General features: G+C 43.6%; 1 protein-coding gene across 12 annotated transcripts in view; it reads left to right on the top strand.

The window, feature by feature from the left end:
* szt2 (SZT2 subunit of KICSTOR complex) overlaps positions 1–18,597 on the top strand; it is a 238,193-nt gene that overhangs the window by 41,883 nt on the left and 177,713 nt on the right. For 9 of the 12 annotated variants that reach the window (XM_048538814.2, XM_059648025.1, XM_048538808.2 and 6 more), the window contains exons 21-23: positions 6,782–6,898; positions 7,524–7,724; positions 8,083–8,186. In XM_048538814.2, coding sequence (XP_048394771.2) covers positions 6,782–6,898; positions 7,524–7,724; positions 8,083–8,186 — 422 coding nt within the window. The remainder of the gene's footprint in view (positions 1–6,781; positions 6,899–7,523; positions 7,725–8,082; positions 8,187–18,597) is intronic. The other 3 variants (XM_048538813.2, XM_048538805.2, XM_048538804.2) reach the window with 2 other exon arrangements.

Below are 18,597 nucleotides of genomic sequence, written 5' to 3'. Positions count from 1 at the left end.
CGATAGTGCCAGGAGTCCGTGCTCCATACCATCCTGATGCTGCTGCAACCACTGTCATGCCAATGCCAGGAGTACCTGTTCTGGGCCTACTACAACCAGGAGTCCCTGGTTCTGCTCTCAGGCCAGGCTGCTGCTGTGCTACCTTAGATCGCTGGAGGGGCTTTGCTGCCACTGCCATCACTGACAGCTGTTGCTACGATCACCAATTATCCAGATGTGCCATGTCTACTGCCTCCAAGGCTGCTGCCTCTCTGCAGCTGGCCCGTGTGAATTCCCACGACTAACCTGCTGAAGAAAAGAAAAACAAAAGAAAGAGTACAGACATTAAAAGTTAAAAAGAAAGAAAGCAGGTGAGCACCGAGCAAGAGCCTGCACGCAGCCCTAGTACCGCCATCTCGGAACCGGGAACCTGCTAGGTCATTTCAAATGGTGGATGAAAGCCAACCATATTGCTGTGGGTCTAGGGTCACATGTAGGCCAGACCAGGTGAAGGTGGCAAATTTCCTTCGCTGAAGGACATTTGCAAGTCAGATGGGTTTTTCCGACAACCACCAATAGTTTCAATGTCAACAGTTTTCTCTTAGTTCCAGATTTTTAACATATTAAATTCAAATTCTAACATCTACCATGGTAGAATTTGAGCACTTACTTACAGTTTCTGAATTAATAGCCTGTAAAATCTTTTCCTTCAACGCAGGTAGTTTTTATTTGTAAAGCTTCTATTGGATCTGTAAATGAGTGCTGGTTGTGACCAGAGCATTTTCCCGGTAGTTGTTACTTGGTGTAGAATACCTAAACTATGACCTGTACTTGTAGCCACAGTATTTATGTAACAGGTTCAGTTCAGTTTCAGTTCAGTGGCCGTGATGTTGATGGTAAAAGATTTAACAATGGTATTTCCAATGAACATCAAGAAGCGATGGTTTGATGTTCTTTTGTTGGAGATATTCATTGTCTTTTACTTATGTGGCCCAAATATTTCTTGCCACAATCCAGTTCAAGTTTTGCTGCATTTGGACACGTTGCTTGAGTATCTGAGGAGTTGCAAATAGTGCTGAATATCGCAAACATATATGAACATTCCCATCTTGGATCTTATGAGGGGGAGAAGGTCATCAAGGAAGCTGCTGAACAAGTTTGGGTGTAGGACATTACTTTGAAAAATGACGCAGTGAGGTCCTGCGGCTGAGATAATTGACTTCAAAGAACCACAACTGTCTTCCTTTTGCGTTGGCATGTCTCCAACGGCTTAGACTTTTTTTACCTGCTGCTACATCAATGAATATGCTCAAGTCAAGAGAGACAGATTTTTAATTGGGAGGAAATCAAGGGTTATTGCAGTTTGGAGGAGGTCCAGAGTTAGTGTTGAGGTTTTTAAGGGCAACTCCTCCTTGAGACTATATATCCCTGTGAAGCTATCTCTCGTGAGTGTGTCCTGCAAGTTGGATAAGAACTAGCCAGAAATGATGATGGTAGTGACTGAGACATTGCTTGGAATGCATGATTCTGTGAGAATGACGAAGTCAGGCTGTTGCTTGTCTAATCTGTGGGACACTTCTTCCAATTTGACATAAGCCCCAGATGTGGGTAAGGCAGACTTTGCATGTCTGATATGTATTTCCCCTAATGTTTGCATACAACATCTGGAACTGGACTTCAATGCATCCACAGGGTGATTGGCGTGCATAGACATGCAGCTTAGAGAAAATATTGTTGTCAGGGCTGTGCTTGGCTGTTGTTGTTTATGGAGCTTGGTAGTTGATACTGAACACTTCATCTGGTTTCTTTGCTTTGTTTAGACTTTGTAGTAGTTTGATGCAACTGAGTGATCTGCTAGGCCATTTCAGGGGAAAGTTGAGTCGCTTGCAGTGCATTGTATCTGGAGTTGCATGTAGACCAGACCAGGTGAAAATGGCACATTTGCTTCCCTTAAAAAGACTTTGGTGAACCACATATTTTTTATGACATTCCAGCTTTTAATTTCCATTTTTATTGAATTCACATTTCAGTATCTGTCGTAACAAGGTGGTAGAGCTGGATGAACACATTTTCTGAAGAAGGGTCTATGCTGAAAACGTCAGTCTTCTCCCTCTCCTGATGCTGCTTGACTTGCTGTGTTCATCCAGCTCTACACCTTGTTATCTCGGATTCTTCAGCATTTGCAGTTCCTGCTATCTCAGTATCTGCCATGTTAGGATTTGAGCTCATTCCCTGTCCGTTAGCCTGAAGTTCAGGACTGCTAGCTCATTGACATTAGCTCATCACACCATACTCGTGCAATATTCTTAACAATTCATGTGAGCTGATTCTCCCTACCACGTCGAAATTTGAAGTGTTGTGCAAGGGCTGTGATTGCTGGAAGCTCATTTGAGGCTGTGCATTGTAGGATTCTTGCAGGCATTAGAGAGAATTGACAAATGTCACTAGTTTGAGCCTAGCTTTTGTTTCCAGTAATCTGTGGAGGAAGGTAGACTTCCATTTCATTGAATTGTTTAATTTCTATCTAGTTTCATTTTGAAAAAACAAATCCAGATTAATTCCGTGCTTTGTTTCTTCATTGAATTATCACCCTTTTAATCTTTTATCCATAAATTTACTGCCTGACTTGCTTGTAATTTCCTAATTTTCATCTTGGGTCCCTCCTTTAAATATTTCAGCTTAATGAAGGTGGTTGTTATTATTGAACAAACTTTGAAACTATTTTTTCTTTCATGCTGTCTGTATCATGTATAAGTTAATTCCCTCACCCCTTGAAATGGTTGGAGAGTCCATCAACTCTGGAGCATTGTCTGCAATTCCTCAGTCTTGTACTGACAGAGATCTGCTGAGCCAGGGCAAGCTCTTGACTTCGTTCAACAAAAAGCGGTGCATTATCCACGAGGCCATTGATTGGCCAGTTGACTGCATGCCCTGCCTGATACGCCGTAACAAAATACAGTCTTAGCTGTTTGTTGATGTATCATAGTTTCATGGCTTCTTGCCTGGATGAGTGAGGCTCTAAAAATACCCAAATACCCAACAATTGACAACATCCAGGATAAAACGTCCTGCTTTGATTGATTAGCACCACAACAAGAGCCATCCACTCCCTCCATCACTGGGGCATGGTAGCATTAGATCTACAAGATGCACTGCAGAAATTTGCTTAGGCTCTTTAGACAGCATCTTCCAAACTCATGAACATTACCATCTAGAGAACAAGGGCAACAAATACATATGTATATCACCGCTACCTTCACGTTTCCCTCCAAGCCACTTGCTATCCTTACTTGGAAATATACAAAGGGTGGTAGAGGTTTAGAATACTCTTCCACAAGTGGCAGTGGATGCAGGATCAGTTATTAATTTGAAATCTGGTAAAAGTTTTTATTATGCAAAGGTATTAATGGATATGGGCCAAAGGCAGGTATATGAAATTAGGCCACAGATCAGCCATGATCTCATTAATATTGGAACAGGATTAAGGGCTGAATGGCCTACTGCTTCTGTGTTTCTATATCACCATACCTTTGTTGGTTCAAAATCCTGGCACTCCCTCCCCAATAGTACGGTGGAGGTATTTGCACCAAATAGACTGTAATGATTCTAGAAAGCAGGTGACTGCCACCTTCTTGAGCATAAGGAGACAGACAGCTTTTTTTAAAAAAAGGCTGCAGATGCTGTAAATCAGGAACAAAAACAGAAGTTACTGGAAAACCCCAAAGGCCTAGCAGCATCTGTGAAGAAAAATCAGGGTTAACGTTTCGGGTCCGATGACCCTTCTTCAGAACTGATGGTAGCTAGGAAAATGTCAGTTTTTATGTAGAAGGTAGGGTGAAGGGAGGGGATGAGGAGTAAATGATAGATGTGGATAGAGCCCAAAGACAAAGAAGAACAGTTGGGCAGTCATAGGAGTTGATAATGATCTGGCTGGGAGGGTGATTAGCTATTAATGGAAGCTGTTAGTTGCTAACAATGGCTGGTGTGTAATGGCAGGCTATGTGATAACAAGGCCTGGTGTGTGGGGAAGGGAGCTAGGACATGAGAGTTCAGGCCCTGAAATTATTGAACTCGATATTGAGTCCAGAGGGCGGCAGGGTCTCCAAGTGGAAAATGGTGCTGTTCTTCCAGCTTGTGCTGAGCTTCGCTGGAACTCTGCAGCAGGCCTGAGACAGTGACGTTGGCCAGTGAACAGGGTGGTGTGTTCAAGTGGCAGGCAGTTGGAAGCTCAGCATCTTTTTTGTGAGCAGAACGTAGATGTTCTGCGAAGCAGTCACCCAGTCTACGCTTCATTTCCCCAGTGTAGAGGAGATGACATTGTGATCAGCGAATGCAGTAGACTAGATTCTGGGAAATGCAGGTGGCGTTGCTTCACCTGGAAGGTAAATTTAGACTCTTGGATACTGCGGAGGGAGGAGGTAAATGGGCAGGTTTTACACATTCGGCAGTTGTCGGGGAAGGTGCGGCGGATCATTTTGGGGGTGGGGGGTGGGGGCTAGTGGTTGTTGGGAATGAAGGAGGAGTGTACCACGGTGTGCTGGAGGGATTGGTCTCTGCAGAAAGGGAGGGGAGGGGAATGTGTAAATTATGGTGGCATCTCCCTGAGGTGGCAGACATGGCAGCTAATGACCTTCTGCATGTGAATGCTGGTGTGATGGTAGGTAAGGATAAAGGGGAACCCTATCGCTGTTGCGGGAGGGAAGAAAGCGGGTGAGGACAGATGTACAGGAGATGGTTCAGACCTGGTTGAGGGCCTTGTTGACAATGGTGCAGGGGATTCCTTGGTTAAGGAAGAAAGTGGACATTTCAGATACTGCCTTGTCAATTTTGCCCTCATAGGAACATATATGATGGAGATAGAGGAACTGTGAAATGGAATGGAATCTTTACAGGAAGCTGGATGCAAGAAGGTATAGTCCAGGTAGCTGTGCTGTCCCCTGAAATGGAAACAGATGTCATGAAAGGAAAGGGTGGAGTCAGAGTGAGGGCAGGGTGGAAATTGGAAGCAAAATCGATGAACTTTTCCAATTCCAGACAAGCGAGGGAAGCAGCACCAGCGATATCATCAATATATCGGAGAAAGAGTTGTGGATGGGGGCTGGAATAGAACTGGAACAAGGAATGTCCCACATACCCCACAAAGAGACAGGCATAACTGGGGCTACCCCCGACCTAAAGAAGATGAGAGGTGTTAAAAGAAAAATTGTTGAGGGTGAGGACAAGTAGAAGAGGGAAGTGGGTGGGTGGGGATGGTCCAGGACTTTGCTCTAGAAAGAAACAGAGAGCGCTGCGAATATCCTGGTAGGGAATGGATGCATGAGATTGCTTGTCAATGGTTAAGAGGTCCATGGTTGCAGCCTGCAAACTGGATATTCTGAAGCTGGCATAAAGCGTCGGAGGGATCACAGATGTACGTGGGCAGTGACTTGACTGGGGAGAAAAGACTGAATCAAGATAGGAAGAGATGAGTTCTGTGGGGCAGGGGCAGGCTGAAACAGTGGGTCTGCCCGGACAGTCCTGTTTATGGATTTTTGGAAGGAGGTAGAAGCAAGCTGTGCAGGGCTGGAAGACTATCAGCTTGGCGGTAGTGATTTTGGGGGGAAGCTCACCAGATGAAATGTGATCAGTTACTATTGTTGATACCTGTAGCAGTAGCCTGATGTGCCAAGGTGGGGTCATGGTCCCAGGGAATATAGCAAGAGGAATCTGAGAACTTGCGCTCAACCTCTGTAATGTAGAGGTCAGTATGCCAGACTGTAACAGCAACACTCTTATAAATAGGCTTAGTAACAAAATCCCAGGTGGATCTAAGCACATGGGATGCAGTCAGGTCAGAGGGAGGTAAATTGAATTGGGTGAGGGGGGGCAGAGAAATTGAAGCAATCAATGTCACGTCGACAGTTCTTGAGGAACAGGTCAAGTGGAGGTAAAAGGCCAGGGGGAGGTGTGCAAGTAGATCGAGAGTATTGGAACTGGGCGAAGCGATCTGTGAGACGGGAAAAAGACATTTTCTCAAAGAATTGGGCACGGAATTGAAGGAAGTGGAAGAAGAATTCGACATCATGTTGTGCCCCAAAATCATTAAGGTGGGGTCACCTGATAAAGCTGAGGCTTTTTGCTGAGTACAGGATGTTCAGCATTGGAGAGTGGAAAGTTAGGAGGGATGATGAATACGTGACAGGAGGTGGGGTTGGCAGAGGGAATGGAGTCAGGGAGAAAGGGAGGGGAGGAAGGTTTCAGAGGGCCATGGGTATCTCTTAGTTGTTGCATTTTGTGGGCCGTGATGCCTGAAAGGAAAAGGTTTTTTGCTAGCCTTGTGAATGAATTGGAAGATGATGTCGAACTGTGGAATTGTGTAGCCCTGAGCCAATGTGATGCGATCCTTTTGGAGACAGAGGTTGAGAATCTGCATGTGATGCCACATGGCACTGAGTGTGGATCTCAGGAAGTGGCGAGAGTAGCTGTCTGTGGAACGTTGAACGTCATGGAGATACAGTTTTTTAATTAGTAGTGGGTTGAAGATTTATGGCAAGCGAGCAGGAAAGTGGAATTGAGGCTGAGATGAGATCAGGCATGATCATATGAAGTATCAGAGCAGGCTTGAGGGCTGAATTGCCTACTCCAGCTTCTAGTTGTTATGTAACTAGGGATAAGTGGTGTCCACACATGTATTATTTCCCAATAATAAACCTGCCTACTGTAAATTAAAGAGATTCTTCACATAGTCTTAGCTTGCTATCTGTATCTTGGATCTTTTTTGTCCCCCATTACACCTAGAGTAATTGCTATCTTCTTTTCCAAGCAGGTGATTATGAAACAGAGAATGATTTTATTCGAGCTGTCCCATTCCAGTTTGATCTGATGAAGCTTTTGTCAAAATGTCAACAAATAGAACTATTTTTCCACATGCTGACTAAAGGTAAGATTCCAGTGTTTTGCTTTCCCCAAATGACAGATGCCAGCACTCCTCTGTGCTATGATGTTGTTCACATTGTGCCACTACAATGTGTAATTTTACGCAAATACAGGCATAACACATTTATTCATGAGTTAGCTGCTGCTGTAGGAAGGAGAACCCTGAACAATCCAGACCTGCCTAAGGAGGAGAGTGAGAATGTGATTACTAAGCTTTGTGTTTGTTTCTGTCTGTGGTGAGGAACAGGGTGGTGATAATTGGACAGGGAAAGACTTTTAACTGAAATACATTTCCGTACATCCCTTGTCCTTTCCATGTCCACGAATAGCATTGTTGGAAAAAGTTCTTTAACTTATAAACAGAAATGCAGATTAATAAATTGTGGTGAAAGAAGTTTTTTTTTTCCAAATTGGTTGTGTTTATAAAAATGGTCGTATAGAATGGGAACAAATAATCAAATTTTCTGAACAAATGATGGTGCATTCCTTATAACTGGTTACCAGTATGACAACCTGTGTTCAAGTCTGGTACAGCTGTAAATATTATACCACTTTTTCCCAAAAAGTATTTTAAGATAAAAGTCTTGTCAATATTTGCTCCTTATTCTGTGTTGTTTCCCTTCCTTCAGCAGAGAATGATGAGAGTACAAAGGAGACTACCTCTTTACCCAATGAGATCCTGTTAAATCTTTTCCATAGCTGTTTGCAACAGGATCTTAGTGACCGTGAATTGCCATTAGCTGACTCTGACCACATAGCATTTATGCAGCAAATCATACAACGGGATCGGAATGGTCATCCCATGCCTTTTACACCACCACAAGTTAAAGGTAAATAACCTAAGTTTTGTTGCATTTTGTCTGTGTCAATCTCCATCTTAATAAATCGGTACAGTACAATTTTAACATTCATTCTATTTTTCTAACCAATTCAAGATGTAATCACATTTCTGAACATGGTTGAACACATCTTAATGTGTGTCTGAACTGAAAAAGTAGTTTTAGGAAAAGTGGCTTGCCTGGTTTAATGTCCTTATCCATCTAAACTAAAAGCAATTGGGTAAATTTCTGTCAGTATGGGCCTGTGTTTTAATGATGTTATATTGGATTCATAAAAGCCTTATAGTCATGGACTGGCTTTAGTGAATCATGTCAGACCTTAATGTGCTTTGTTTCTGTTCTGCACAAGAACCACTGAAAGTGACCAGAATGTTGGACAAACAAGATACCATGATGTCATTGCATACCCTTGGAAGTAACAAAGACGTCCTGGGTTCAACCAGCACCTTACAGGTAGGCGAGTAGAGGAGATACACAGTGCTTTGCAGAGCTGTTAGCACGTTTGAATTCAATTCATGTACTGAGTGATTGGTCCCACCTACCCAAGTTCAATTGGAATAAAAATATAGATCAAGTCAATAAATAAACTAAATTGGAGAGGCAATGACCTAGTGGTATTGTTGCTGAGGCCCCGGGTTGAATTCCCACCACAGCATTTGAATTTGAATAATTAAAAATCTGGAATTAAAATTCTGACGATTGTCATAAAGATCCATCTGGTTTGATAATGTTCTTCAGGGAAATAAACTGCCAACCTTACCTTGTTAGGCATCCTTATTTTCTAAGATCCATAGTAATGTGGTTGACTCATAACTGTCCTCTAGACTGAGTGTATCAGCTGCACAAAAGGGAAAATGGAATGAAACTTGAGGGCTACCTGACCCCACTGAATAAGGAAATGACAATGGCAAACAGAGCCCTGTTGATCCTGCACGAGTGTCCTTATTGACATCAAAAGCTCATGCTAAAATATCTCTGGGGCTAGTCAAGCAACAGTCTGACCTAATCGTACTCACAGAATCATGCTTAATACACAAAGTCCCATAAAACGCCATCACCTCAGGTGCATCTGATCTTACTGGCACAATGGACTCATAAGAGGTGGTGATACAGCAGTATAAAGTTGCGGAGGAGTTATCCTGCAAGTTTTCAACATTGGTTAAGTAGTGAAATCTCATGGCATCAGATAAAATGTGGAAAACCAAGAAAATCTTCAGTTGTTACCATGTACAACTCATGGTGGCACTGGTGATCTCATCCTCCCCAATCTGCCTGCTGCCTATGTATCTGTTCATTGCAGTACATTAGGAGTGACCACCCCACAGATCTTGTGGAGATGAAGCCCTGTCTTCATATTGCAGAGCCCTCAGTTGTGTTAGGTGACATTATCACTGTGCTTAATGAGCAATTTCAAACAAATTTAGTAGTTCAAGATTAGGCATCCATGATGGACTGTGGGCCATCACCTGCAGCTGATTTGTACCCCACAGAACTGCAACCTCATATTTTGCTGTATGCCACATTCTACCATCGCTGTCAAACCAAACCGACAATAAACCAGTGGACGAAGGCATGCCAGGAGCTACACCAGTGATACCTAAATATGGGGTGTCAACCAAGTGAAGCTGTAAAACAGGCCTACTTGTGTGCCAACCAACAGAAGCTGCAACTGATAAAGCTAAGCTGTTCCCCAACCAGTAGATCAGACCTAAGCTCTGCAGCCCTGCCACAACAAGGTGTGAAGAGTGATTAGGCAATTGAATACCTCACTGAAGGATGAGGTTCCATAAACATCCCTGAACTTAATGGTGGATATCAACACATCAGTGAGAAAGATGAGCCTGAAACATTTGCAACAATATTCAACCTGAAGTGCCAGATGCATGATCTGCTTTCCCTAGAGATTCCCTGCATCTCAGGTGCCAGTCTTAAGCAGGTTGGATTCTGACAATACTTCAGCAGGAGTACTGAGGACGTGTGCTCCAGAAATTGCTATGTCCCTAGGTAAATACAGCAACAACAGTGGCCTCTACCTGACAACAGGGAAAATTTCCTGGGTACGTCCAATCTACAGAAAAGATAAATCCCACTTGATCAGTTATCACCCCACTGGCCTAATCTCAATGATCAATAAAGTGATGGAAGATATCAGGCTTACTAATACTTAGTGTGGATTCCACAAGGACGAAAGCACCTGATCTCATTGCAGCTTTCCTTCAAACGTGGCCAGAAGGGATGAATTCTAGAAATGATGTGAGATGACTGCTCTTAACAACGAGGTCATATTTGACTGAGTGTGGCACCATTGAGCCCTAACAAAACTCTGCTGGTTGAAGTCATAACAAAGGAAAATGATTGTTGGAAGTTAGTTATCTTGGTCTTGGACATTTCCGTAGGAATTGCCCAGAATAGGCTTCCTGTTCTCAACCATCTTCACCTGCTTCATCAGTCAGCTTCCCTCCATCATAAGGTCAGAAGTGAGCATGTTAGATGACAATAGCACAATGTTCAGCACTATTTGCAATTCCTCAGGTACTGAAGCAGTCCATGTCAAGATGTAGGCAATATACACGTTTAGGTCTAGCGAGTGGCAATTAACATTCATGTCTATCAAATGCCAGGTAACGACCATCTTCAACAAGAGAAAATTTAGCTTGAAATTCAAAGTCATTGCCATCATTGAATCCTCCACTAACAAAATCCTGGGGTTACCATTGATCAGAAACTGAACTGGTTAACAATGTAAATTTGGCGATAAGAGGTATCCTGTCTCCACAAAGCCTGTTCGCCATCTACAAGGTGCAAGTCAGGCTGGAATGCTTCTCACTTCCCAGATAAGTGCAGCACCAATAGCAATCAAGAAACTGAGTACCAATGAAGACAACAGCCAGCTTGCCGACAAACATTCACTCTCTTCACTACTGATGCACAATAGCAGCATTGTATGCTATCTCCAGGATGCTCTGTAGAAGTTCATCAAGGTTCCTTTAGATAACATCTTCAAAACCTACAACCACTACCGTATGGAGTGCCTTGGGCAAAGATACTTAGGCATGTCACCACCTACAAGTTCTCCTGAAGCCACTGACTATCCTGATTTGGAAGTATACTGCCTTCCTTCAGTGTTGCTTGATCAGAATCTGGGAACTTCCTCCTCAGTGACATTGTGGGTCTGCCTACAGCATTTGGACTGCAGTAGTTCAAGAAGGTGGCTCCCTTCCACTAGGAATGGGCAATAAATGACAGCTCAACTAGCAACACTTAGATTCCCTGAATGAATAAAAGAGAAAACAGTTCCTCTACCAAGAATTTGGATGCCCTGCTCGGTTTTTGTTTCATCCATTTCCTAATGGCAGCTGAAAGAACCTTTGAGGACTCGTCTACTGAGGTGGTATGGGCTGAGGTTGCCGAGGAAGGTTTGTCGACTGAGTCAGTATGGGTGGAAGTTAGGAACAGCAAGGGAGCAGTCACCTCACTGGGGGTTTTCTACAGACCCCCAAATAGCAGTAGGGAGATCGAAGAACTCATTGGCCGGCAGATTGTTGAAAAGGGCAAACGTAGCAGGGTTGTTGTTATGGGTGACTTCAACTTTCCCAATATAGATTGGAACCTCCTTAGTGCAGATGGTTTGGATGGAGCCGTTTTTGTCAGGTGTGTCCAGGAGGGTTTCCTTACTCAGTATACGGACAGGCCGACGAGGGGAGAGGCCATTTTGGATTTGGTGCTCTGCAATGAGCCAGGACAGGTGTCAGATCTCGTGGTGGGAGAACACTTTGGCGACAGTGACCACAACAGCCTCACATTTACCACAGCCATGGAAAGGGAAAGGAGCAGTTACCAGGGGAAGATATTTAACTGGGGTAAAGGAAACTATGACGCTATCAGACAGGAGTTGGGAAGTACAGATTGGGAGCAATTGTTCTACAGAAAGGGCACAGCAGACATGTGGAGGCTGTTTAAGGAGCAGTTGTTGCGAGTGATGTATAAATTTGTTCCTCTGAGACAGGTAAGAAGGGGTAAAATTAAGGAGCCTTGGATGACGGGTAGAGAGGTGCTTCTTGTCAAAAAGAAAAAGGCAGCGTACGTAAGGTAGAGGAAGCAAGGCTGTAGCACAGCTTTAGAGGATTACAGGCTTGCTCGGAAGGAGCTCAGAAGTGGACTGACGAGGGCCAGGAGGGGGCACGAGAAAGGCTTGGCAGGAAGGATTAGGGAGAACCCGAAGGCATTTTACTCATATGTGAGGAATAGGAGAATGATCAGGGAGAAGGTTAGGCCGATCAGGGATAGCGTAGGGAACTTGTGCGTGGAGTCTGAGGAGATAGGGGAAGCCGTAAATGAGTTTTTTGCTTCAGTTTTCACTAAGGAAAGGGACCTTGTTGTGAATGAGAACTTTGAGGAGCCGGAAATCAGGCTTGAACAGATCAAGATTGAGGAAGTTGATGTGCTGGAAATTTTGGCAGACATTAAGATTGATAAGTGCCCAGGGCCAGACCAGATTTATCCTTGGTTGCTCCGGGAAGCGAGAAAGGAGGTTGCTACGCCGCTGGCGAAGAGCTTTGCTTTCTCACTCACCACGGGAGTGGTACCGAAGATTGGAGGGAGGCAAATGTTGTCCCTCTTTTCAAGAAAGGGAATAGGGAAATCCCTGGAAATTACAAATCAGTCAGTCTTACGTCTATGGTCAGCAAAGTTTTGGAAAGAATTGTGAGGGATAGGATTTATGGCTAATTGGAAAAGCATAGAGTGATTAAAGGGAGTCAGCGTGGCTTTGTGAGGGGCAGGTCACGCCTTACAAATCTTATTGAGTTCTTTGAGGAGGTCACAAGACAGTTTGACGAGGGTCAAGCAGTGGATGTGACGTACATGGACTTCAAGGCATTTGATAAGGTTCCCCACAGCAGGCGCATTCATAAAGTCAGGAGGTATGGGATACAGGGTGATTTGGCTGTCTGGATTCAGAATTGGTTGGCTGACAGGAGGCAGAGAGTGGTTGTAGATGGTAAGTATTTTGCCTGGAGGTCAGTGCTGAGTGGTGTTCCGCAGGGCTCTGTTCTTGGGCCTCTGCTCTTTGTAGTTTTTATAAATGACTTGGATGAGGAGGTTGAGGGGTGGGTTGGTATGTTTGCTGGTGACACAAAGGTTGGAGGTGCCATTGATAGTATTGAGGGCTATTGCAGGCTTCAGCAAGACATTGACAGAATGCAGAGCTGGGCTGAGAAGTGGCAGATGGAGTTCAACGTGGATAAATGCGAAGTGATGCATTTTGGAAGGTTGAACTTAAATGCTGAATATAGGATTAAAGGCAGGATTCTCGGCAGTGTGGAGGAGCAGCGGGATCTTGGTGTTCGAGTGCATAGCTCCCTCAAAGTTGCCACCCAGGTGGATAAGGTTGTTAAGAAAGCATATGGTGTTTTGGCTTTCATTAACAGGGGGATTGAGTTTAAGAGCCGCGAGGTTATGCTGCAGCTCTACCAAACCCTGGTGAGACCACACTTGAAATATTGTGTCCAGTTCTGGTTGCCCTATTGTAAGAAAGATGTGGAGGCTTTGGAGAGGGTGCAAAGGAGGTTTACCAGGATGCTGCCTGGAATGGAGGGCTTGTCTTACGAGGAGAGGTTGACTGAACTCGGACTTTTCTCTCTGGAGAGAAGGAGGAAGAGAGGTGACCTGATTGAGGTGTACAAGGTAATGAGAGGCATGGATAGAGTCGATAGTCAGAGACTTTTCCCCAGGGCAGGATTGACTGCCACGAGGGGTCATAATTTTAAGGTGTTAGGAGGAAGGTATAGAGGAGACGTCAGAGGGAGGTTCTTCACCCAGAGAGTTGTGAGCTCATGGAATAGTTTACCAGTGGTGGTCGTGGAAGCGGAGTCATTAGTGACATTTAAGCGACTGCTGGACATGCACATGACAGCAGTGAATTGAGGGGAATATAGATTAGGTTATTTTATTTTTTGGATTAGGATTATTCCACGGCACAACATGGTGGGCCGAAGGGCCTGTACTGTGCTGTAATTTTCTATGTTCTGTGTTCTAATGTTGATAAAATTGGAACAACTTAAATTTGACATACAGGGAGCCCCAGATTTACAAGCGTCCTATTGACGAATGCTGGTACTTTTAAACATGAACCCACACAGATGTAATTTTAAAGATCTGACAGACGAACACTTCCCTTACTTGGGAACCACTGTTTTAGATTGTCCTGCATTATGATCTGACTTGTATGAAAATTGACTTGCGAATTGACTCAGGAATGGAACTCGTTCACAACCCAGAGGCTGTCTGTACTAAAGGAATGAAGTTAAGAATGAACATGGAAAACTTTGTAGACTGAGATAATGGGGACTCCTGAGATGCTGCTTGGCCTGCTGTGTTCATCCAGCCTCACATTTTATTAAACTTTGTAGACTGTTGCATGGACAGAAGAGCAGGGCGCTTGTGCTGGGACTGCTGCCACCACCTTACATAGGGCATTTAGGACTGACATAAATTGTCAGCTATATTGCCAGCAGTATTCCTCTCTTTTGAATGGATTTTAAGAACTATAACAATATCAGGTAGTCTGTAGTTAGAGCATAGCTGACAGTTTCAATCAGTGCATTACAGGAAGGATGCGACTGTGCTAGATGGAATTTACAAGTATGTTGCTAGGAATGGAAATTCAGGTCACTAGACTGTGTTTGTTTATATTGGAATAGAGAAGGCTGAAAGGAGATTTAATGGCCTGTATAAAATTATAAGCGGCCTAGGTAACATGAATCAGGAGAACTCATTTCTCCTAACAGAGTAGCCAATAGTAGAGAGTGTATAGATTTAAAATGATTGGTAGAAAGATTAAAGGGGGATAAAGACGTTCATTTTCATCTGGTGAGCCATGTGCATCTGAGATTCACTGCCAGAAAGAGTATGTACTTGTCATTATTTGAGGTGGAGACATTCATCTTCAGGGCTATGTGATTGGGTTCCATTGGGCATATATTTGGTAAGACTGACACCTAACCTGTAGCGCTCTATTGTAAATAGCACATGATACTGTAGCAATTGAGTATTGGACAAGTTGTTGGCATGGGATTTTATCACCACGCATTTTTCTCTGTCTCTGTTCTGTGCCTCCATTCGAAGGAGGCTGCACTAGTTCTCTTTGGTTGCAACAATTGCAGCAGCAAACCTGGGTGAGCTTCTTTGAAACCTGAGGTTGGTTTAAAAACTCTTAAATTGATCCTTCAAACTGCCTTTGCAACACTTCTTTTGACTGCCATGACAGTGCATACTCTTACCTCTTCGTAGAAGCTTTGTCTTAGGAAAGAGTGTGTCATACATTCTGGTTACTTGACCAGCCTAACTCTGTGGCTGTCTAAGTATGGTGTGGATGCTTGGCGCACCAGCTTGGGTTGGCATTGTCTGGTATTTTCCCCTGCCGTCTGGCCTTCAGTAGCTTCCAGAGGCAGCTCAGTGTGAAAGTAGTTGAGCTTCTCAACATGATGCTGATGCATAGACGTATATAGAACTATTGTTCTATAGACTGTTAGTTTACCAGGCAGACATTCTCCTCTTCATTTCCAGACTGATGTGTAATGGCTGCTGAAGGCTGCACTTGTCTTAGAATTTCTTGCATATTTCACATTGTCAATATGGACAATATTGACAATGAGATAGCCTGTGGCCTAGATAAATGATTATGTCCATGTTGACCGGTTCTGCTCATTAATTGTTAATTTCCGCTCAAGACAGGGTATTTCAGGCAAAGCCTCAATACAACACTTCATTTTGTGTTGTAATGATCATAAGACAGAGTTGTTGCAAGCAGTGGGAATAAATCCACTGCGTATAGCGTGTCTAGTCTTGATCAGGCAAGTAGTGCACAATCAATGGTAAAGTATCCTTGGAGACCTTGGACTTTATTAACGTTGTCTCAGATTGAGCTTTTATTAATAGAGGGATCGAATTCCGGAACCAAGAGGTTATGATGAGGCTGTACAAAACTCTGGTGTGGCCGCACTTGGAGTATTGTGTACAGTTCTGGTCACCGCATTATAAGAAGGATGTGGAAGCTTTGGAAAGGGTGCAGAGCAGATTTACTAGGATGTTGCCTGGTATGGAGGGAAGGTCTTAGGACGAAAGGCTGAGGGACTTGAGGCTGTTTTCATTAGAGAGAAGAAGGTTGAGACCTGACTTAATTGATACATATAAAATAATTAGAGGGTTAGATAGGGTGGATAGAGAGGGCCTTTTTCCTAGGATGGTGACGGTGAGCACGAGGGGACATAGCTTTAAATTGAGGGGTGAAAGATATAGGACAGATATCAGAGGTAGTTTCTTTACTCAGAGAGTAGTAAGGGAATGGAACGCTTTGCCTGCAATGGTAGTAGATTCGCCAACTTTAGGTACATTTAAGTCGTCATTGGACAAGTATATGGACGTACATGGAATAATGTAGGTTAGATGAGCTTGAGATTGGTATGACAGGTCGGCACAACATCGAGGGCCGAAGGACCTGTACTGTGCTGTAATGTTCTATGTTCTATAACCTTTCTGTCCATGTAAGATCAGATTTCAATGCCAGAATCATCATTACTTCTGTGATGAGAGAGCGGGGTAGGTAAAACATACCAAAGTGGCTTAGCTGGAACAGGCAGTCCTGTTTAACTTCATTAGTGACTGGGAATGGGTCATAAAATTCACTACCATTCAGGGCATGCTTGAGTGTGCCATCTTTGGAGTATCAAACAAATGTGATAGATTTCTCAGGATAGTTGAATTTCTTCCAAGGGCGCTCACAGCTGACTGTGTCACACGCCTTAGTCAGATGAGCAAGTGTGGCATTGTGACCTACGTTATGTTCTCGACACATTTTCTGGAGCTGTCTAACTACATACAATATATCAGTGGTTCCTTGACCTTTTCTGAAACAGCACTCACTCTGACAGCCGATCTTTACTGAGATATTGCACTAAGCGGTTTAGAAGGATTCTGGCAAAGATATGTTTGGAGTTGGAGAGGATTGCGATTCCTCTTGATTGTATTAAGATTGGCAAAACCTTTTTAGCTGGCCCAGCTCGAGAATAGAGGTATGCTTGCACTCTTGTGGATGGTTTCTTGTACCTACATAGCTTGAAAGAATTTAGTGAGCTTCTTGACTAGGCATTAACCTCCGGTCTTGTGGACCACAGCTGAAATATCATCAGCTCATGTAACCTTGCTTCTAGACAGGAGTTTGATTGCTCTTGTCATTTCTAAAAGCCTGGAAGGATCAAAGGAGCATAACTGATGGCAACTTTCTCATTGCTCTTTATTGATGAACAACAGAAAATTGTGGATATGGTTAAATGATCTGCCTAGCTTTCTAAAAGTTTGGCTCTGAGCTCTGTTGATCTGTCTCAGCACGGAGGATTAATGATGAACCAGCAGATACGTGCCAGTGGATAGATAACAAAGTATCGTGAATCTCTTCCAAACTTTGTGACCTGCATATCACTGAAGTTTGTATGCTTCCTGATTTTGCCAAGTGTGTTGCATCTCTGAGGTTGCTTTGGGAAGTTCAGTGAATGTTTCATTTGGCATTTGCTTATCGTGGAGGGCAAACCCTGTCAAGCCGATACTGCTGCTTCATTGATGTGAAGGTGCCAGTGTTGGACTGAGGTGGACATGGCCAGAAATCATACAACACCAGGTTATAGTCAAACAGGTTTATTTGAAAACACAAGCTGTCGGAGTCTGGCTCCTTCTTCAGGTGTTGGTGAGTGAGGAGGCATCAGACACAGAATTTCTCAGCGAAAGATCAAAGGGTTATAGAACTGATGCAAATGTGTTGAACAAACCCAAGATGGCTGTTAAATCTTTAATCAGTTAGAAAGGAGATGCAGGTTTCAATTGATTAAAATGCAAATCTGAGAATTTCTTTCATGTCACTTCTGTGAGATGACTAAAGGTTTTATCAGTAAACCAGAGGTGACATCTCGGGTCAAACAAAGCATTTGAGTTATGAGGCCTTGTTTGGAATCTGTCTGTGTTTTAACTTGGAGTCAGACTGGTTTTATTTCCAAAGTAAGAATTTATAAAATGCCGCATTGACTATCTATAAATTGTGTGCTTTTTTGAACAAAATAGAATGTATCAGCAATTACAAACCTGCAAATGTAAATTCACCCTGTGTGTGTGTGTGAGTGTGAGTGTATAGCGTGGTGGGGTCATCTGTAGTGCAACAGGAACGCAAGATCCAGGTTGAGGCCGTACTCATGGGTACCGAATTTGGCTCTCAGCCTCTGTTTGGCGACTCTGCATTGTTGTATATCTTGAAGTCCGCCTTGGAGGATGTTTTCTTGAAGATCTAGGGCTGAATGTCCTTGACTGCTGAAGTGTTCCCCCAGTGGGAGGGAACATCACTGTCTGGCGAATGTTGCTTGGTGTTCATTCCTCTGTTGTAGCATCAGTAATTTTTGAATTGCCTCATTGTTTTCACAAAGAAATTCTGATATTTTCCAGATGTAAGTCTACAGCAGTGGATGACTGTCTATCCCTGAAGGTTGTCCAGCTGTCAACATTGCATTGAGATTTCTTTCTTGCTGTAATAGGTGATTCTCCAGTTTCTTGACTCCTCCTTAGAGCTTCAGATGTTGAGGAGTAAATTTTCACTTTAGAACGTAGTGAGCACGTGAAACTCTCAGCCTAAAAGAGTGGCAGAGATAAAAACCCTCATCCCATTTAAAAAAAATACATGGATGTGTACTTACAAGTGCAATAACCTATTGAGCTATGGACCAAGATATGAAACGTGGGAATAGGTTGGATCCAAGATAATGAAATGTGAGGTTGGATGAACACAGCAGGCCCAGCAGCAGAGATGCTGCTGGGCCTGCTGTGT

This window comes from Stegostoma tigrinum, chromosome 8 (assembly GCF_030684315.1).
Source record: "Stegostoma tigrinum isolate sSteTig4 chromosome 8, sSteTig4.hap1, whole genome shotgun sequence".
NCBI classification, from domain to species: domain Eukaryota; kingdom Metazoa; phylum Chordata; class Chondrichthyes; order Orectolobiformes; family Stegostomatidae; genus Stegostoma; species Stegostoma tigrinum.
This window is presented reverse-complemented; position numbering and strand designations above follow the sequence as displayed.